At 37.1% G+C, this 22,149-nt stretch overlaps 1 protein-coding gene across 2 annotated transcripts; it reads left to right on the plus strand.

The window, feature by feature from the left end:
* Nucleotides 1-1,294: 1,294 nt before the first annotated feature.
* CHODL (chondrolectin) lies at nt 1,295-21,592 on the plus strand. Of its 2 annotated transcripts, XM_024732025.1 has the most exons (6): nt 1,295-1,763; nt 11,614-11,923; nt 12,063-12,220; nt 15,801-15,887; nt 17,764-17,866; nt 20,179-21,592. In XM_024732025.1, the coding sequence occupies exons 1-6, from the start codon at nt 1,685-1,687 to the stop codon at nt 20,261-20,263; spliced, it is 822 nt and encodes a 273-aa protein (XP_024587793.1). In that variant the 5' UTR covers nt 1,295-1,684; the 3' UTR covers nt 20,264-21,592. The 2 variants fall into 2 exon arrangements, with proteins under 2 accessions (XP_024587793.1, XP_024587794.1); XM_024732026.1 differs by lacking the exons at nt 1,295-1,763; nt 17,764-17,866 and having other exon boundaries at nt 11,658-11,923; nt 20,179-20,297.
* The last annotated feature ends 557 nt before the right edge of the window (nt 21,593-22,149 follow it).

Below are 22,149 nucleotides of genomic sequence, written 5' to 3' on the forward strand. Positions count from 1 at the left end.
ACAAAATCCATATCCTTTACATGATTTACGAATTGCCCATGGCCCTGAAATAAATTACCTTTAATAGCTGTATAAGGAAAATAAAGTAATAGACAATATTATAATTATTTTGGAATTTTGCTTTCTTGAGTAGAGTGGATTTAATAATTCTTAAGATCTTTCCAAGTGTTAAAACTTCTTATTCTATATGACTTGTCTTTACTATAGAAAGATTGACTGTTTTTTCCCGAAGAAAACAGTCCAACAAGTGTTGAGTGTACTTGTGGCTTATGAAAACAAAAGACAGGGAGGTGCTGTAAGAACCAAAGGATTTCAAAATCGTTAAAACCAAAGGATTTCGTTTAACAAATCCTGGTGCATTTAAAGCAACGTAATGGGAAAATACCAGTTCTACTGAAGCCCATTATGGGAGCCTCCTCAGGGTTCCTATCATGGACTAGATATAGATAAAACTCTCATGAACTGCTTTTCAATACTCCAGGAAAATGCAGCATCCTCGGGTGGACTGTTATTACAATAAAGACCAAGTCATGTTATGGACAAGTGCCTTTGTAGGTTTTAGAATGGTTTACTTCTGATATAAATCCCAGGTCACTGATAGATGATTACAAAGAAATACATACCTTTATGTCCAGGAAATTCCCAAGTATTCAGAAAATTTATGTTGATGGTTTTCCCTAGAGCTATAAAGACTGAGGTTGAAATCAGTTGGGAAAACTTTCAAATATTCTCTTTAATTTACTCCTTGGCAACTTAGTCAAACAGCCTGCTTGGAAGTAATCTACTTGCAGAACCTAGGTGGAGAAAAACCTGCCACGCTGTATAATTCACGGAGCATGTTTTGGCTCCCACTCCGCCAATCCATTTTAAATAGTGGCTAGTGCCCTGCATCTAGCAATACATATGAGCAAACAATTGAGCACAGGAAAAAAAAAAAAAAAAAAAGGCCCCACAACTTGGCATCCCCGTGGATATTAATCTTTGAGAAAATCAAATGGATCCAACTTTCGCCAGAGTTTAATAGCAAAGCTGTCACATTTTACACAAATGAGTATCCAGTCGGCTAGCGAATGGAAACAGGAAACTGGGAGGTGCGGAGGAGAGGAGGTGGGGCCGCTGACTGGACTGTTTGCAAAGTGGCTCTAGTTTTTAGGGGAGGGGCCAGGATGCTCCGCATGACAGAAGAGACGAAGTAGTTAAAAATTATTACTCGCGAGGGGCTGGAACCTCGGCATGTGGGTATATAAGACGGCGCCTCCAGCGCAGAGCTGCTGCTTTGCTGTTACGGGAGCCGCGACCAGGAGGTCGCATGGGCCCAGCCCCTCACTTGCCAGAGGCCGAGGAGAGGCGCCAAGGGTGCGGTGGGGTCCAAATCGCGGCTCCTGCCTCACCTCTGGGATAGACACGGGACCCCCTAACTTCTGTTGCCTCTCCCGAGACGCGCACCCGCAGGGTCGTGCGCTCTAGCCCGGCACACTCGCGCGCGGCACCAGCGCGCCCGGCGCCAGGTCTGGCCAGAGGCGATGCGTGCAGGGGGCCGGGCAGCCGGGTTCGGGCGGCCGGAGTAGGGCCCCGCGGGGAGGCAGGGAGGCAGCGGGCTTAGAGCCCCGGCTGCGCGGCGGGCAGAGGCCCCTTCGCTCCACGCCACACCTGCTGCCGCCGCAGCCGCCGCCGCCGCGCCGCGATGAGCCGCGTGGTCTCGCTGTTGCTGGGCGCCGCACTGCTCTGCGGCCACGGGGCCTTCTGCCGCCGGGTGGTCAGCGGTGAGTCTGGGGCAGTTCGCCGAGCGCACGAGCCGGGAGAGGGGGCGGAGGGGCGCGAGGGCGGTGCGGACCGGCCAGTACTGGGGTGGAGGCTCTCCGAGGGGTTGGAAACCCGTGCGGGGTAGGTAGGGGGCCGGAGGAGGCAGGGGGGAATTGATTGTATTCTTTCTCCCCAGCCACGCTAAACACACAGAAAAGTTTAACTGTTTTGGAAGCGCCAGGTTCAGTAGCTGAGAAGCGAGCCCCGCTTCATCCTGAGCAGTACAGCGTTGTCTAGGACTAATGTCGACTTTCTTTGTAAGAGAGTTGGCCGCAGGGTAGGGCTGGTACCTGTAGAAGGGGTGGGGTACGGCCTAGGCAGAGGGAGCCCAGAGACAGAGGAACCGCTGCAGAAATGCCACCCCCTGTCGTCCTGGCTCGACTTCAGTCCTCGCCCGCACAGGGTTCACTCAGATGATTTCCGAGACCAAACCTGTTCGCCGTGTGGGGCTCACAGACCCAGGGGCATGCAGCCTTTGTTCTCAGGAGGGCTGACAAAGACCAGGGCACTGGTCGTTGTGTGAGGACGTCTTTACACACCTCATTCCAAGTTGGGGACTTCTCAGAACATGAAGTCTGTTCGAGTTGGGTTGAGGTGTACATGGTCATCGATGCAGGTTTGTGCACACAGTAGGTGCCCAATTAGGTCGGTCGAGTCAGTGCAAGGGAAATGGATCGGAATTGGCAAGCTTCCCGGAGCTGGCTTTGATTTTTCTTTTCCTTCCACTTTCATTGTCCTATTGTTGAGCAATTCGTGTCGCATTCATTCTCCCTTACTTTTGGGGAAGGTCTCTTAAAAAACATAAAGATTCTCAAAAGCCTAGGATGAATGAATAGGACCTTACAGGAAAATTGAGCATAGCTATCCTTATTGAAATCTCTTGTGATGCTAATTAAAGTGTTGCAATAAATATTTGTTGAATTTATGTGGGCATGTGTTTTAAGTGTGGGAAGTTTTTTTAATGTAAAAAGCACGAGTTCCTTTTCACATTCTGTGCATCTGTGTAACAGGTGTCACTAGAGGTAGAGGTAGATGACAGCTAACAGCGACTTAATCAGTAGTGAAACTAGACCTTTAGAAACTGGCATATTAAGCTTAATCGTTACTGATCTTCCCTCAGCAATGTGATGTTCTACATCTTCTGAATATAATCCTTCAATGTCTGGTTATCAATCACTCTCCACTAACTTTTTGGCCCTCAGGAGACACTGGAATTAAATACATTGTGAAATGTCACTTGGAAGTGCGTGTTGCTTACATTTTTTTCAGGCTGTTATTATTATTCATTTATAAAATGAAAACTTTACAGTATCAAACAAGGAGGTTACAAAAGCCATAGCATTAGATCCCATTCCCCCTATTTTAGCTTAAAAATAAGTTCACCATAAAACTCATCTGAATGTGTAAATTACTTATCTGACTGCCCTTGTCTCTGTCAGATTTATTCTTGCAGATGAATTAACAGCAGAGATCAGGCTTTGAGCATAAGGTGTTTCTTAAACACATAGAAACACTTCATTGACTTAAATAGTATCCACTAGGTATATTCTTATTGTATGCCTTAAACTTTGCAAAGGGAGAAAAAGAATACATAAAGTTAAAAAAACAAAAACTTGAAAACATTGTTGATGAAAATTTATTTTGTGTTCTATTATTGCATAAATTGCTGCAAACCTTTTGCTCTGTTTTCCTATTAAGTATTTATAGGCATCTTGTAGGTGCCATCTGGAAAATTTCTAATTAACTGAACATGATCTATTTGATTTAACATAAATGATGATGTTTACTTGATATTAAAACAGTTATGTTTTTCTTATGAATAATTTAATTGTCTTTGACCTTGCAAACTCACATTGAAATTTAACCATTAGAAATTGATTTGTGATTTTATCCTTTGAAGACTAATTTTTTACAATATGTATTTCAACCATAATGGCATGAGTACAGAGGAGTTTAAAGCCTGACATTTTGGAAGAAGTAGGTCTAATGTCTCCCTGGTTGATGTTAAGCTTTGAGAAGTACATAAACTTTTTCATGCCGTTAGGGACCATTTACCAAAATTCTACTCAGCTGTCTGTCAAGTGAAACAAACTCTTTGGGGCCATTATTAGGAGCATACTTACAATATATGGAATACATTTTCTAATTATTGAATATCAGCACAACCACTTATAATTTCTATTCAGTGTACCAAAATAATTACTGCAGAAAAAAAGACAGGAACTCTCAAAATAATGCTTTATAGTAATTCTCATTTTAGTACTTTATTCAATAAGATACTTTCTGATACTTTTAGCTACACCACCCTTTTTAAAGTTGAGAGCATTATTTATAAATGAAGTGAAAATATTTAAATGAGAAATAACATTTCAAACATCATCATAATCTGCCCCATAAGATTTAATAGCAGCTAGCAGTAATAGAAAAGTATTTGTGTAGATTACTGGCTATGCTTATTTTGATTCATGGATAGGCAATAAAAATATAAACTATAAGGATAATGATCAAATATTTTTTTAGTGAATTTGTGATTCTAACTTGGGAACTACTTTTAAGGTCTTGGACCTGTACTGATTTGTTGTACACACAGATGTGTAGAGGATATCTCTGGGTTCTGCCATCATTTAAATCTGTGAAGTGACTGGTGGGTAATGACACCTTTAGAACAAAGGTAAGAGGATTTTACTTTTGGGTATAAGGATACATATGAAAAAGAAGAGTTCAAAATTCAGGTCTCTGAGATGGGAGGATATGTTTGAAGAGCACATGCATATTCTTAAGCATTTGAGGTGTTTTGCAGTAATGTGTATGTTTGTTTTTGCTTTCTCTTTTTAGTGCACACAGCAGTGATCCATCAACCTGTTTATGCTGCAGAAAGCATTAAGTGTATTTCATGGTACCTCCACATTTCTGCAGAACATTTTAAAATGTATTAATTTGAACTTATTTAAATTGGCAAACATTTTATTTAGAAGACTGGGCGATTTGGACACTTCCGTTTTGATCATGCGAATGCCACAGAATATTGCAAAATCATGGGTGGTGACCAGTAACCTAGATCAAGGGAGATACAAAAACTTTTTAAAATTAAAAGAAAAAACTGCTGAGCGTATTCCAGCCTATGGTACTATTTTCCATGACATCATCAAAAGCATAAAGTGATGACAGTGCAGTTTTCAGAGATGCAATTACTTTAAGTATCTCTTGGGCAAGAAAGGAACAAATTAATCTTATTACCAGTCATATAATAAACTACACATTCACCATAGCCATTAATCCTTAACGGCTGTTTTTCATCATTTTATGGTTTTGTTTTTGTAATTCTTTTTCTGGAAGATGGCAATATTTGTTACATTAACATTAGAAAGTGGACAGTGTTGTATAAAGGTGTCCAAAGTGGAAATTCAGCTGATGGTCTCACTAGAAATTTTGCTTTCTCCAACCCTCTCTCTTCTGTTAGGTACTTTGCACACAGGTGGACGGATGGACACAAGATTGTTTCTTTCACTGTTTTAACATATTACTGATAATGTAACACAGCCTGACAATTTGACTCCTTGCAATTGGGAAAAAGTTCAGTTTGGACCTTGTTTGTTTTACTTGGAAAATAGAAGGGCTAGATAAAAAAAATCATTAAGGACATAAAGGGTCTGAAAATCTGAGATAGATGTTCCAATATGGATCCTGTGTCTAAGTGTTCAGTAAAAGAAAATCTACATTCTGCTTAGAAACAAACCCTCAATGTACAACCCCTAGTATATGTTAGCCATCCGGTATCAATAAGAGACCAATGCTGAACATGGTAACATAGGTCATAGTAATAATGTACCTATTAATCAATCCCTTTATTCATGAAATTCTTCACCTTAGAAAAATATATCTGAGACATCCATGGAGGCAGCATAGAAATCTGGGGACATGTATGAGCTGTGGAGCCAGTCTGCTTGGTTCTAAACCCTTTACCATTTATGAGCCATGTGAGTTTGGCAAATTATTTAACTTTTCTATGCCTCCCTTGCCTCATTTTTAAAATGGGATGAAAGCACCTTCATCACAGAGTTGTTGCAGGGTTAAAGGGGTTCAAACACAGTAGTGCAGGTTGTTTCATGGACACAGCTGCCGGCCAGGAAGCTGTGAGGGGGCGCTCAACGTGGCAGTCCCTGTGCCTGCAGCTGAGGCAACCTGGAGGAGAGCATAACTTTTTCAAGCTGAGCAGCCTGTATCACCAGGAGAGATCATCTTTCCTAATTTACCCAAAGGTGTGGATTGTGCTAGCAGTGAGGCCCTGCACACTAAACTATTGATAAATGTCAGGCTTTTTTTTTTTTTTTGCCGTGCCACATGGCATGTGGGACTTAGTTCCCTGACGAGGGATTGAACCCGTGCCCCCTGCAGTGGAAGCGCAGAGTCTTAACCACTGGACAACCAGGGAAGTCCCCTGTCAGGCTATTATTATTGTCATTATTTCTTTAAAACTCCTAACCACTCTCACTTTTTAGGTGAGAAAACTAAGGTCAGGAAAGTTTAAATAATGTCCCCAATGTCCCCACAGTTCCAGTACGGTTCTGGGATTCCAAGCCAGCTCTTAGTGATTGAATGCTTGAATTCTTCACTCACGCAGTTTACAATTTATCTACTTGGTTTACAATTTATTGTCTAGATCTTGATTTCAAATACTGGATTAAAAAAATAAATTTCATCCCCTTCTCAGAAAGTTTGTGATACTTCCCAGGTGGAGATGTAGGGCTTGCAGATGCCACCATCATGCAAACAATGACCAAGACTACAGTTTTGGTTGTTTATCAATATAGGAAAACGGATTCGAGCACAATCTTAATAGTGCACTATGCAATTAGTTGCATTATAAAATCTCCTGAAAAAATAAAATTTATTACAACAAAACATTTTTATAAGGAAATGTCTTAAAAAGTAGGTGTAATATTGAACACTGTAAGCAGAATACTTATGATTGAGAACATTCCCTTTTTTAGTTTGAAAGTTTTACTATTGGAGGTCATGTCACATTGTATGTTGTAGTTGCAGCATATTTATTCCTTTGATTTTGAGTAGAGTAAGAAAGAATTATGAAAAACAAATTATTCTGTGGGATTCTAGTAAAAGTCTGGTCAGTCTGCTTTGGGGAAGATTTATCATGTAGGTCCTCTTTTGTACAACTTGTTTTTTTCTTTGCAACTAAAGGTAGATCATAACTGAATAACAGGAATTCATAATCTTCCATGTTTTTACTGAAAAATATGATATAAATTCAATGCTTATTTAATTTGACAATATATGATTATAGTGTGAGGTATAAGAAAAAGGTTCTTACTTTCATAACTAAATGAAGACTCAACTTCCAGAAAATTGATAAATGTAAGCAAATCAAAGCCAAGTCATAGATCCTTTCTATTCAGGAAGAAAAAAGTAAACTGCCATGACTTTATGAGTTTGGCCCTGCTTTTACATTGTTGCTAAAAGCATCGAAAACTCTGCCAATATTTAGCTCTAAAGGAATCTTCATGACTGAGAAAAAGGACAGAATTATCTATGCATGGAAATAGTAGCAGGATCTTAGCTGTGATAATGATAGGAATGTTTATTTTAGTAGGCAATACTGAAAATTATCTCTAAATTAAAGTGCATGTGTATGTATGTAGTTGTGTGTGAGTGTGCGTGTGTGCATGTGTGTGTGTATGTATGAAACCAGGAGGTGTAGAATCCTGGGTGAAAGGTCTTTCTTGCACATAAGCCAACAATCAAGGGAGGTTTCCCACTACAGGTGTTAGGTAACATTTAGTAAATTATTGTTAGACAGTATCAAGGTAGCGTTAGTGTGATAAAAACTACTATATGGTTATCTGAATATTTTATGGGTGGTAGGATAGTAGATGGAAGATCAGTTGTAGTAGATGGAAGACTAGCTTTCTGCTGGTCAAAATAGTCGATGGAGGATTTTATCTGAATATAATATTTAAAAGTAAGAGAAAAGGAAATTCTCTATGTGATCTCACAGAATGAGAAAGGAGCTAATTATAAGTGTTCCCTAAGAAGATTAGCCTTTACCGAAGTGGGAAAGTTGCTTCGAGAAGATCCGTATTAATGGGACTTTTCTGGGAATTAGGACAACATTTGTTTCCCAGCTGTTGGGAGTTCCACTGCTATTACAGCCAAGTGTGATCAGCTGAAATCGTGGTGAGCAGTTCAGTAGCTGCTGTTTCTGCTGATTTTGCTGCAACTTGGACCAAATTTGCACCATAAGGTGGAAATCAGTAGTAAAAGAGAATTGGATATGAAGAAATTCCCAGTGTCAGCTTTAACTGATTTTATATAGAGATACCATAAAAACTACAATGTATCTATAATTTCCTTAAAACTGCTTTGCTAGATCTGAACTGCTAGTGACTTTTCAGTTTAAAATCTGTGGACACAGCTGATATTCAATTAATGCACTTTGGAGTTAATATCTGTCTGTAGTTGGTAATTGGCCGCTGTCCTGATCCTCTGAGATTCCCCCTGCTATGCAGCCACTACAGTCTGCATCCCCTCATCTAAGACCCTTGGACCATTCCATCATCCACAGCCAAAGCGAGGATGCCCGGCATAGAGAGTGCCAAGGCTGGCTGTGATCCAGGGCTTGTGCAGTATTAGTTCTTAATTATTTTAAATATAATCCCTGTCTATGGATTTTTCTTTAATTATTATTGTTATTATTTCTCTACAGACTAACATTTATCTACAGATTGACATTCCTAGTACCTAATAGTGGTATTAGGAATTTCTACAAGACACTTAAAGCTCTCTTATGTATTTAATTAGAAGTGCTATTTTAATTTTATAAATAAGGTAATTTTCATCATCATTCTTGTATTCTCACCATAAGTAATAAATCTCTGCTGCATTTGTTTTTAGTACGTCAAAGATAATGAGAAGAGACTTTTAGCATATATGTCATACCTAGGCATTTTCCGAACTTGTGCTGGCTTTGTTACATAAATAATTTTTACTCATTAAAACTTCTGGCTAATCTGTTTTTTTTTAAATTTGGCTTCTTTCTATTATCTTGCAAAACAATCTCATTGGACAACTTAATATTTCACAAGTGCTGGAATCAAATTGAAGTCTGAGAGTTCTTGGAGTAAAAAACTGAACAAACTGAAAACTCAAGGGAATGTAGTCCAGATATATTTTGAGACTTAGAAATATGAAAAAGATGTAGAAGATAAAAATGGAAACAGAGCTTGCTTTAAAAATACAGGCATAAAAATCACTAGGCTTAATGGCATTGCTAGAGTATTTCCAGGAACAACCATTTTAAACAATGAAGACATCACAAACCCTAATAATAAATTAGGAGAAGTTTTTAAAACATAATAATTGTATTAGGATCAACCATTGGGACTTCCATGGTCATCTCTCCAGGATTATTTGTTTCAGACTGGTTTGTCCTCTTGACGTCTCTTTAATTCCAGTTTCCCCGTGGTCACTCATAGGAGCCTGTTATTTTTCATTAACAATTAGTTGGGGCAGTCTCTTAATTTGTTCTTATTATTCAGTGTGTTGCTCCTGGGTCCAGATCACAGTTAATGAGACAAAGAGGACAACTGGCTGTCTTGCTTGCATTGCTGGAACTGCTCTGTTATTAGTTGGCTGTTCTCAGCAGTGTCAGCTTATTGAATGCCTACTACTCAAACACTGTTGTGAGGTTAATGGCCTTCCACTGATTTCTGCTCCCTCCTGCCTCTAAGTGTCATCACCAGTCATTAATTGCTGATTCTGGGGGAGAATGGATGTGATACCGACGCTGGCTCAGTGTGATATACTGTAATTAAGAATACAAAGCTTGAATGCTTTACTTTTTTTGCCAATGTTTAAATATAATACACCCACCCCAAGCCCTTCACTACTGTCAAATTTTCTTGATTGGCTACAAAATTAAATGCATAGTGAAAAAGCCTTCAATCCCAACAAGAATTGTAAGCAGTGAAACTATGCCTTGATTTCTTAGCATGAAGTAATTTGCCTTAATTTTACATAAAATACTAGATAGTCTATTTTCCAAGGTCAAGCCTCAAGCTGAAATCAGAGGGACTAAAAGGGTAGTGGAAGCTGTGGACAGCAGGCTGGGGTTAAGGAACAGTGACAGAGAGGGATCCACGGCAGTTTTTAAAGTTGACAGCAGAGATCAGAGGTGAACCAAGGAAGCTAATGAAAAACAAAACAAAACAGCGTGACTGTTCTGGAGATTGCGTCTATAATCTTGGCATACATATTTGGTGGTAAAAAGAGGTAGGTGTAGGGCTTCCCTGGTGGCTCAGTGGTTGAGAGTCTGCCTGCCGAGGCAGGGGACACGGGTTCGTGTCCCGGTCTGGGAAGATCCCACATGCAACAACAATAGGAATTCCACTGCTAAATCCTGTACACTGTAATATCCCTGTTACATATATGGCTGTATTATGACCCAATATGATCATTCATATTTGTAGTTATGTCACTAAGTAATTAGGAATATTCATTGTGCTCAATTCCTAGAGGTATGTGAAATTCAATTTTAAGAGGGCTTTTAAGTCAAACTTTCCTTGCCTATGTATTTAAGTCTTCACTGATGTAGTCTGAGCAGAAGTATAGTGATGTCACAGCAATGAAGCTTGATAATAAAAGGTGATATTTCATTAAGAGGTCTCAAGAATTATTTTAAGCTTAACTTGTGGTTCCATTTAATATCTTGACACAAGTTTATATTCTCTATATAGTGACTTCTAAAATCATTAATAGATATCAGGATAGATGGTTAAACTGAGTGCTGTAATTTTTAAAAACCTTTAAAATACCAGTGAAAATAAAAATTACATTTTCAATTTCACCTTCAAATTCTGAGTATTCTATAAGTACTCTAGAAAGTTAACCTGTCACTTCTAATACAATATTATATTAATAAATTGGTTTTTAAAAATTTATTTATTTTTGGCTGTGTTGGGTCTTCATTGCTGTGCGTGGGCTTTCTCTAGTTGCTGCGAGCGGGGGCTACTTTTCGTTGCAGTGCATGGGCTTCTCATTGCGGTGGCTTCTCTTGTTGTGGAGCACGGGATTTAGGCGTGTGGGCTTCAGTAGTTGTGGCACACGAGCTTAGTTGCTCCACAGCACATGGGATCTTCCTGGACCAGGGCTCAAACCCGTGTCCCCAGCATTGGCAGGCAGATTCTTAACCACTGCGCCACCAGGGAAGTCCCCAATAAATTGTTTATTATTAGCGTTACCTTCATTCTGACTTCTATTAACTTTCAATTTTAATGTATTTGCTCTCAGATATATACAATAAAAACAAATATTTACACTTAAATTTGCCACTTTATTTAAATTTCAATTATTTAAATGTATTCACTTCATGATATCTTATGTAAATTTGCTTTTTTAACTTGTTTTTAATAATTCCTTTATGAATTATGATTCTTATTTCATAATTTTGACCTTTTAGCTTCCTTTACTGTGTATACCTGACAATTTTTTTAGCTACTTTCACTCACTATGGTGTCAGTTTACAAAATCTAAGCCAGGAGAATTATGACTTCCCTTTACAAAAATTTCCTTGATATACTGTGTTTAAAAGTTTATGTTACAAGTTTATTAGGGAATCAATTTGCTTTTGTAAATTGAAATAAGAATCTAGAAAATAAACTTTATGCAGTGGTTCAATGGGAGAAGCATTCTTGGCAGATTGTTTCTGTTTTGATTGGTTCTTTCATTTTAATTTGTAGTAAGTAGCATTATGAATAGAGTTCAGATAATCAGTACATGGGCATCTTTTTTCTTCAGGCCAAAAGGTATGTTTTGCTGATTTCAAACATCCCTGCTACAAGATGGCCTACTTCCATGAGCTATCCAGCCGAGTGAGCTTTCAGGAGGCACGCCTGGCTTGTGAGAGCGAAGGGGGAGTCCTTCTCAGCCTTGAGAATGAAGCAGAACAGAAGTTAATAGAAAGCATGTTGCAAAACCTGACAAAGCCAGGAACTGGGATTTCTGATGGTGATTTCTGGATAGGGCTTTGGAGAAATGGAGAGGGGCAAACATCTGGTGCCTGCCCAGATCTGTACCAGTGGTCTGATGGAAGCAGTTCCCAGTACCGGTGAGTAGGGATCCTGAGGACGCAAAGGGGGGTACTCAGAGGGCAGAGGACAAAGGGAGATTTCTGTTATCTGTAGAGGATGTCAGAATAGAACAGGCGAAGTCACTGAGAAGTGTTCCTGCTGCTCTGTACTTGGCAGAAACTGGTATACTGATGAACCTTCCTGTGGAAGCGAAAAGTGTGTTGTGATGTATCATCAGCCAACAGCCAATCCTGGCCTTGGGGGTCCCTACCTTTACCAGTGGAATGACGACAGGTGCAACATGAAGCACAATTACATCTGCAAGTATGAACCAGGTAGGAAGCATTGTAAGTCCGTAGGAGGAGATTTTGTGCATATTTGCTTATATTAAGTTTTATCTTTAACCTTCACTACCTTTGGCTCGTTTTGTTTTTCTGCTGTGAAACATGGAATTACTTTGCAGTTTGATGACAAAGTATTGAAGCACACTAGGCTATAAAGCAAACTGCCCTATGAGTTAAATAGAAGGGAGCAACTAGAAAACATCCAGAGGGGTTTTTTTAAGAGAAAATAATTATTTCTAATATTAAGGCCAAACTGTGTTTTTATAAATGGATTTTATGAAGAATAAATATCTGTTTAAAATATTTCAAAAGTTAGTATAGTGTGTGTGAAGTACCTGTAGGTTTACGCATCTGATCAGTAGTTCTTTAGATTTTCTGGTGAATTTAAGGGAAGCAAGCAACATTCTCCTGGGACATTAGCTTATCATTTCATGACGTGATACTTGGTTTGTGCTCCTCAGTGAAAGTCAGAAAGTCAGAGAACCATGGCGCAAAAAATTAGGGGTGTGTGCCTCGTTCTCCGCGTGATCCTCATTCTTTGGAATATGCCTTGGCAGGCAGTTCGCTTTTGTTTGAAGTCTCCAACTTATTGCCGTATGGAGCACGTGGGAAGATCACACTGACCTGAGCTACGCTAGTGTGGTTTCCTGCTGAAATAGTAAATTTGAGTTACTTTGACTAGAACAACTCAACTGAATCGATATCTGACCAAAAGAGAGACTAATCAGAACGATGTAAACTCATCGTTTTAATCATCAAAGAAAGTCAAATTAGATATTTAGGCTATGAGGATTTTTTTTTTTTTTTTTTCTGTTTTCCTCTTCTCAGTGTTTGGAAGTTTCATTTGAACTCTTCCAAGGGCTGTCTGCTTGACCTCATAACATGTGTTCTTGGAAGGCAATTACAATCAAGTGCTGCTATTTCCATTATTCTGTTGAAATTACACGAGTCTTCTTTTCCTCATAAGACTGTAAAGCACAAGGGATTATTGGGATTAGATTTACCCTTCTCTTATGTTTATCCTGTTCTTGAGTATATTAGCCTACTTTCTTTATCCCTGGTGATTTTAGTCTTTAAGCCTCCTGGTTGCTAAATGCATCATTACCCTCCTAGAAGCCTTTGCAAAGCTATATCTGTTACACACTTAGGTTCTTTGTCTTAATTTTTTTCCTAGAAAAATATGAAGTTGAAATTCTTTCATATTTTAAATTTGTGACACTGTGTGCTTGAAACTATTAAATGAAACAAAGTATATTACAGTGTATTCTTAATACAATATTATCTTCATTCTTTGAGCTTTTAGGTGACCCTTTGTATTTTATTTTATTTTATATCATATTTACCACATTATTCAGGTCACTATTCCCCAGAATCCTCTTGTTTTGTATTAGGTAGTCTAGGTTTATATTACTCATGGAAGAGCGTTTTAGACATAAACTTAGTTTTTCATTTATCTTCTATATTCTACCTAAATCTTCAAATACCTATAGGTTTTTTAACAAGATTATTTCATGTATTTTTTGTTTTTGAAGCACATGTACACTTCTACAGTGTAAAAGTACTTAGAATTATTAATGTATAGAATTTTTCTACTTTGTTTTACTTTAAATATTTTCATTTTTATATATTTTCTATGTAGTTAACCTTCTTTCCTTGAGCTTAGTGTCTTATTTATGAAGGATGTTGGTTTGATTAAATTCCTTGCTTGTATAGTCAGTTCTTTTTTGATGGTAAGTAGTTAACTTCTTAGTGGTGAGGGGATTGGAGGATCAAGTAGTGAGACTAATTACAATGTACAGATTATAACATTGATTATTTTGAACTTTTTTCTCCAACTATACCAAAAGTACCACGTGAACTTAGTCTCCTGCTTCTGTTCCTGCATACTGTCTAATAGCATGGCTACTGATATCCAAAGTGGTAAAAAATTAACCTAGCTCTACAGAAACTGAATAATTCACGTCTGAGTTTTCTCACTCTCTTCTCCACCTTTTTTTTTGTTGTTGTTACTGTTCTGTGCGTTGAATATCTATTCCTTGGGTCTATCAGTGTTATCCAAAGACATTTTAAGGGGATACTTCTGAATCTGATTTTTATATTTATTAAAATTACATTAAGTACTCTTTTTTTTTTTTTTTTTTTTTTGTGGCACGAGGGCCTCTCACTGTTGTGGCCTCTCCCGTTGCGGAGCACAGGCTCCGGACGCGCAGGCTCAGCGGCCATGGCTCACAGAGGGCCCAGCCGCTCTGCGGCATGCGGGATCTTCCCTGACTGGGGCACGAACCCGCGTCCCCTGCATCAGCAGGCGGACTCTCAACCACTGCGCCACCAGGGAAGCCCTACATTAAGTACTCTCGCTCTTAGACATTAAAAATAGTATGTAGGAGATTATGTTTCTAAAATTTTGTTACTTAATCAGCAGTTGCAGTAAAGTTTGTTAAAATATTTTAAAGATAACCAGTTCTATGTTGATAAATTGCATAATATCTGTATTATTTGTTCAGCAAATACCAGTTGAGCACCTAGGGGCATAGAGTGCCTAAATTCTGTGTAGGATAGGACTGTGTCGGGCAAAGTATCAGGGTAATATATGTGTATAAGAATAATAAATATTATTATAGGATGGTGTATGATTAAGCTTCTAATGAATAGAGACTATGTGACCAAACTAGAGTAAACATGACATTAAAATGATTTAATATTCTAAAACTAATGTAAGATGCTGTATGTGTTTTTTTTTCTTTTCCATTAATTGACAAAAATAAACAGAATTATATTTTTGGAACAAATGAAAACAAATTTACAGGTTATTTTCTTTGTAATTCAATTTATTTTCTCTGAACTATTAATTTAATGAATAGTGCCCTAGGGGAAAATAAATTAGGCAAGAGAGCAGTACCAGATCATTGTAAGACATTTCAACAGTTTTCAAGTGTGTGACAATTGAAGAAATCTTGCCTCGTAAAACCAGGGAAAGAAACAACTTGCAAGCCTTAATTTATGATTATTTTTTAAAGAAGTAGACACTATTGGAAAGCAAATCTAAGATGACATTGTTTGTAGGGGACAGAAATGTACTTTAGAACATTTTTACTTGAATCATCAATTCCAGGTGCAGTCCATATGCAGTTATCTGCTGCTTATTGTTGCGATGAGAAATCTAAATTATACACCAATAATAGTACAGAAATAATCCTGCTGGTCTTTGAATCGCAGTTAGTGTCCCATGTTATGCTCACCAATTCTTGCCTATCTTTTCCTACTTTTGTACCTCCTTTGTCATTATTACCTGTAGTCGGTTATCATCAGCATAGATGCTCTGGATTGCTAAATGCAGTTTGGGGTTACAGGAGTTCACCCAGTGGATCCAAGTTGCAAAGAGATCTTTATTCAGAGGTAATTAAATATTGACTTTATAGTTAGATCATTTCATATAAATTTAAATTCAAAATACAATTAGCTGGAAGTTTTTCAGAAATCAATGTTTATTTTGTTTTATGATAAACTTTTATTTTCATCTGCATTTGTCTTGTTTATCATTATGTATGACAACTGCACTTATTATTTACAGAGATTAATCCAACAGCTCCGATAGAAAAGACTTATTTTACAAATCAACCTGGAGACACTCATCAAAACGTGGTTGTTACTGAGGCAGGTAATTAGTTCACATGTCTCTAACTCACCTATCAAGAGAAGAAAATGTACTTTTACACTTTGCTTCACGTTGGCCCCAACTTTTCTTGTTGCTTGGTGAAATAGTGCACTAAATATAGGCCTATGGAAATTTACTTTAGGACTAGGTTAGAACAAATGATGATAAGCTAGTTTTTGAACAGAAAAACCTATTTTGTTTTCTTTCTATTTTCACTTAAGTGGATGTATCTAGTACTAAACTAAGTATATCCTACACCAAAACGTGGATCCACAAGGATCTTCCCCAGTATGTAGGAGTTATGATGTAAATGGGTGCATTCAGTGGCCTGTAAACAGTTGGGTACTGTTAAATGTTTAGGGATTGGCTGGGGTGGGCTGGGCTTAAAAAAGCCTTATTTGTAGACTTTGAGTTTTCTGTGGTGTGGATACTCCCACCCTGGTCAGTTGCAAGCTACCAAGTGACATCACTGAACAGCAGGTTGGGTAGTAGGCATCCAATGAGCTTTCAGCTCTGTGTCTCCAGCACACCACTGTCTGCAAAAGACACAAAATGCAATCCCAGTGCAAATCTCACGTTAGTCAAAAACTACTCTTAGGATCCTTTAGGGGCTTGTTTTAGCATGGCCCTATGCCAATTGGACAGGAATATTAATTTATACTAGTTACTTCGTAAAGATTGAGCCAAAGACCCAAAGTCTCAAAGTCTTTCCACAGGTGATGCAAAATCCATGAAAGAGTAGGAAATACTTTCTTTTTTCTTTACTCTTATATGTAAAGGATCATGATGGTCTTTTGAAAAGGAAAGGAAATGTGTCTTGAATCCTTAAAATGCTTGCAGTCACCTTAACAGGCTCAAGAGTGGATGAAAACATAGCAGATTATCCCCAAAATACCCCATCACTGGACCTCAGTTAATTTTTCTTCTCTTAACAAAGGAAATGATGTGCAGTTAAATGGAGAGTTTGATCTAAGTCCTGTCCACTTTGACCAGAATTATTTAGATTAATTATGATGATGGCTTTCAATTTGCTAGCTCAATGCATAGTTTTCCAATTTGCTTTTCTTGTATGGACATGATATTAAACTTTAGCGCTTTTCACTTTCAGGTGTCTGATTTTAAAACCATTCAGAACATGTAAATCTAATTAAATAGATCAGTAAATAATTACATTAGGAGTATTTACCCTCCTATGACATTGAAAAATTGTTTAATAAAGTCATTTTAAGCTGTATGGGACATCAGTGTGGCACTTTTTTATTTTACCAAGAATACCTAACGTTATCAAATGTGATGGAATGGGATTAAAAGATGATTCATTTTAGAATTTAATGAAGATCAAGTGTTTATGCCTCTGTAGTCTTATGTCTCTAGGTTATGACTCTATCATCATTTAATATTTATGTATTTTGGTTTAATCTCAGAGAGTCACGCATATCATCATGGCACTGGGCTTATTAGTTAGGATAATTACATATCCAATAAATCAACAATTATTTTGATCATGATTATTCTTTAATAACCAGTACTTGTTTCTCAAAGTAATAACTGAGAAGGATTAATGAAGCGAGATAACTGAGATTATTAATATGTTGTAAAAACCAGTCCCTATCTTAACTGAAGATTTAATAATAGTTTTGGAAATATGGACATTTAAGTGGAGCGTGGCAACCATGCAGTATATTTTGTTTTTAATTTCTAATGAAACATGACTATATTATTTCATTAGATTATTCAGTATTCTGGGGAGAATTTTACTTGGAATCTTATTGATAATAATTATACTTTGCCTTAACTTTCTGGAAAGTTTTTATACAACTTTCATGTCAGAATCCTGCCTCAACTATCTCTTTACGTTAAGACTGTTTTACTTTTGTAGGAATAATTCCCAATCTAATCTATGTTGTTATACCAACGATCCCATTGCTCTTACTGATACTGGTTGCTTTCGGAACCTGCTGTTTCCAGATGCTGCATAAAAGGTAAATAACTCATATATGCAGAGACAACTTGAAAAGCTTTAAATAGGTTTTCAGGACTCTTTAAAAATTTAGCATGAAATTATATTTTTAAGTTGTCTTAAGAAAGTTTTGATTTTCATGTCTGTCAGTACATACCCGTATACATAATCTAATAAAATATACCTTGATTATAGGATTATGAATTATCTCATTTAATCCTCACAAGCCATATGAAGTAGGTATCCTTCTGTTTCCATTTTTCAGTTGAGAAGACGGTGGCTTAGATGAGTCACACAGTTTGCCTTGGGTCTCATAGCTAATGTGTGTGATGGACCTGAAATGTGAATGCTTATAAGCTCACAACATATGCAACTATGTTACACTGTCTCTTTTTATTAAATATAAGCATTAATGCTAAACCTTTCAATCCTGACCTCAATTTGTATGAAAGACTTGAGTTTTGTAAGTGAACTTTGTAGTACCTTTTCAAAATTTCAGTTCATAGCCTTCTGTTTTATTTCCAAAGGATCTTTTAAGTATAGGAACTATAGTATAATGGTAAAAATGGGTTACTTTTTAGTAGGCATCTTGAAATAAAGTGATATGTCTTAACAGCAAGATTCTTGAGAGTATTCTTTTATATCTGTTTACGCATACCCTGAGTTACAGGTGAAATTTTTTCATATGTGTCAGTTTCGCAATTAAACTAAAACATTAATGTATGAAATATAAATATGTATTAAAGGAAAAGATGTGGATTTTAATTAGTGCGTGCTTGCTAGAATAAATTAGACATCTTTGTCAAAGTGTTTTAAATAACAACTGATTAAAAGAATGCTTCCTTCAGGGAAGGACCTGCAAATAAGTCATTTTTTCTCTTTTGACTTTACTTCATCTTCTTCTCTTCCTGAAATGAACCCTAAAGAATTGCTAAATAAAAATGCCCCAGAAAAAAAATTAAATAGATGTAAACTCTAAATGGTTCACATAAATTTTTTAAAGAATCCAACCCGTGATTTACTGGCTGTTTAAAGAAGACATTTTGAATAATGATAAATAAAGCCTGGCAAATTAATACTACCTATTGTGACATATTTTGCCCTCTTGACTTTCATATATATATATATATATATATATATATATATATATAACACAACACACTTAAAATTATTTTTCAATATTTTATGCAGAATAAAGACAATAGTAAATATCTAATTTTTACCCTTAATTCCTAAGGCTATAGATGGAAAGAGAATTTATGATTACAACAAACAATGAAGTAGAGCGAGGATTTGATATAAATCCCCCCATAACCCAGCCAAACTGTTACAGAAGAGCTGTAAATAACAAATCAATTTGAAAAAAAAAAGAATTTGAAAAAAATTATGTAGACCTTCTCATTTCTAAAATTAACATTAGTAAAGTACCTGTTTTTGGAGTTTTCTCTGAAGTTCGTCTTCCTTCTTCCAAATAGTGTGTTGTTGTGGAGATTCTGCTCATTCTCAAGTCTTCCATGTTTTTATACTTTGAAGACCCGTGGAGTTTTCACTTGTTTGAAATTCTCAGAGTGAGAAAATAAATCAACATAGACTACCTCTGAAATTAAGCTGTTAGCACTTAATTCATTCTCTCTTAGATCCTCCCCTTTTTCCTTTCTTCCAGGAAAGCAAGGAGAAACTTCATCAAAGACTCAACTCCATTGTCATCTGAATGCCTTGCAGAAAGTTTAAATTCCAATCTGGTACACATGATGGCTTCTGTCATTCCATGTCATGTTCAAATAAGAAGTCTTGTTTCCTTAACTCATAATAACTCCTAAATTAAGTAAATACTAATGCTATACAAAAGCCACATTAATAACTTAACCACCCTTTTGTTTTAACCATTTAGGAAACTTTCATGTTTTTCATAGACTTTGCTTGGCTTATTTTCCATTCATGTTAGATGACTTCATAGATAGAGATGTACTGATCTTACTTAATTGGGTGCAAATCTCTAAAACATATCATTTAGATATGGTAATTTATTAGTAACAAATTCACAGTTAAATTGAAGTCAGTTAAATAATATTATAAAATTGTATGACTCAGGCTTGTTTAGGAAGACTTCATTTCTTTCTTTGAAGGAATTCTGCAATGTCTGATAGACAGACTGATTACCATCTTCACATACTGGAATAATCTAGAATTTTTTGTAGGAATGAAAAAGTATGCTGGTGAGAGAAGAAAGACGCTTTCATAATAAGGGTCTGACATATCTCCAGTTGGACCAAGACATGCCTAGTTTGATAAGAAGTCTCAGACATTGAACTTATTACTTCTTCTGTTTTTCAGTAAAGGAAGAACAAAAACTAGCCCACACCAGTCCACGCTGTGGATTTCAAAAAGCACCAGGAAAGAAAGTGGTATGGAAGTATAATAATTCATTGACTTGGCTCCAGAAAAGAAAATAGAGTTTTGTAATTCTGGATCTGTATAAGGAATGGCATCAGAACATTAGCTTGGAATGGCTTGAAATCTCAAAGGATGTACAAGATGAACTGTAAGCTCCCCCTTGAGGCAAATATTAAAATAATTTTTATATGTTTATTATTTCATTTATAAAATAATGCTGTGCTGATAATGGAGTGAGACATGCTTATTTTGCTAAAGGATGCACCAAAACTTCAAGTAAATAGGATGGACCATGCAGATTAAATTGCTATGAACACATCAGAGAAGTATGTGCATTGGAAGCAGTTATTTTTGTTTCTTTCACCTTTCATAAGTTGTAATCTAGTTAATGTAAGGTAAATTGAATTGAAGTTTACAGTGTGCAAAATATTTTTCCTTTACATAAGTGTTAGATAAAAATGGACTGTTCTTGTATTTATTTTTACAGTGTTTCATTTTTAAATACATGCTGTTTTGATTAAAGAAATGTATCACTGTTGTCAACTGAATTCATACACACATAAATATATTACCATAGAAAAAGTTTCTTTTCTAGAAATGGCTCATCTCCTTTTAGTTTCTCTGCTTTGGGTCAGAGTAGGTTTAGGAAATCTCTTCAGAAATAAGAAGTTATTTCATTAACCGTGGTATAAATCTAGTCAAATATTTTACTTGGAGGCAAGAGTTGTCTAATTTCAGTTGTGCAAGACATGTGCCTTACAATTATTTTGCATTTAAAATTCAACAGATTTTGTAATAACTTTGTTAATAGCTGTATAAACAATAATATACTCAATCTAGAGCAACAAAAGTGGCATATACGATATAAATCATATGTCTTCACGTATTGCCTATGTAACCACAAGTAGCTCTCTGAGGATTCTAGAATCGATTTGGCCCCTACCTTGCCAGCAAAGCAAAGATGGTTGTGTGGGGTCTGGGACTGACCCTGGAGGCCGATACCTACAGAGTTTGTCTAAGGTTTTTCCTAGCTCCGTTTAGCTTCTGTCAGCATATAAGGCGGTTTTACAGTTGAGACTAGTTGAGTGGTCACCACTAGTGTGCAGTTAAGCACAGCACACTGACATTTCCGCAAGGAAAGAAACTGAATTAGTGTAAAAATGGGTTGGAGGGCATCAGTGATCACGTGTTCGCTGTTCACGTTTGGCTGAGAGAGTAAACTGGGATGCCTCTGTTCTATCTTCTAGTTTCTTCAATGCTTGTGGCTCCTTCTTCTCAAGAGAGAGTTGTAACTATCTGGTCTTCAAATGTCTCTGTGCTCCTTTTAACCAAATAAAAAGTTCTTGTTTCTGAAGAATGATCGTTGGTGTTGTCTCAATATCTTAAGTGAATAAAGTACAGATATGTTTGCAATAATCTAGGGGAACAAATGACTGTTTACGTGTGGTAAGAATGGAAGTTATGGTTGTATGCTGTTTTAAACCTCATCTTTTCAGTTAGATAATGAAGAGCTTTCACTAAGGCAATTCACAACTCCAGTTGGTTGGCAAAATTAAGAGGCAAAATAGAAATTAGTGGGCATTGGTCCTTTTTCAGCTGCTCAGAGACTGAGGAAATAGGCAGCTGCATTCTAAGCTTAGATCTGCCCACATTTAGCACTTCTTTTTCTTTTCTTGGCGACCCATCTTTCTGGGCAGAATAGGAGACCAGCTGCTGGGATCTACCTCTTCCCTCCAAGCTCCCACCATGCATTTCTTCCTTTAGTCAGGACTTGAGGGAGGGAGACTAGGCTTTCCCCATCGTCTGTGCCACCCACAACTGCAACAGCTGCAGGGCAGGAGAGGCAAAGCAATGGGGAAGGGACTTGGTTTTGCCTTTTATCTTGATCCAGAGTTGGATTACTCTTCCGGT

The sequence above is a fragment of the Neophocaena asiaeorientalis genome, unplaced genomic scaffold (assembly GCF_003031525.2).
Source record: "Neophocaena asiaeorientalis asiaeorientalis breed wild unplaced genomic scaffold, Neophocaena_asiaeorientalis_V1.1 scaffold55, whole genome shotgun sequence".
Taxonomy (NCBI): domain Eukaryota; kingdom Metazoa; phylum Chordata; class Mammalia; order Artiodactyla; family Phocoenidae; genus Neophocaena; species Neophocaena asiaeorientalis.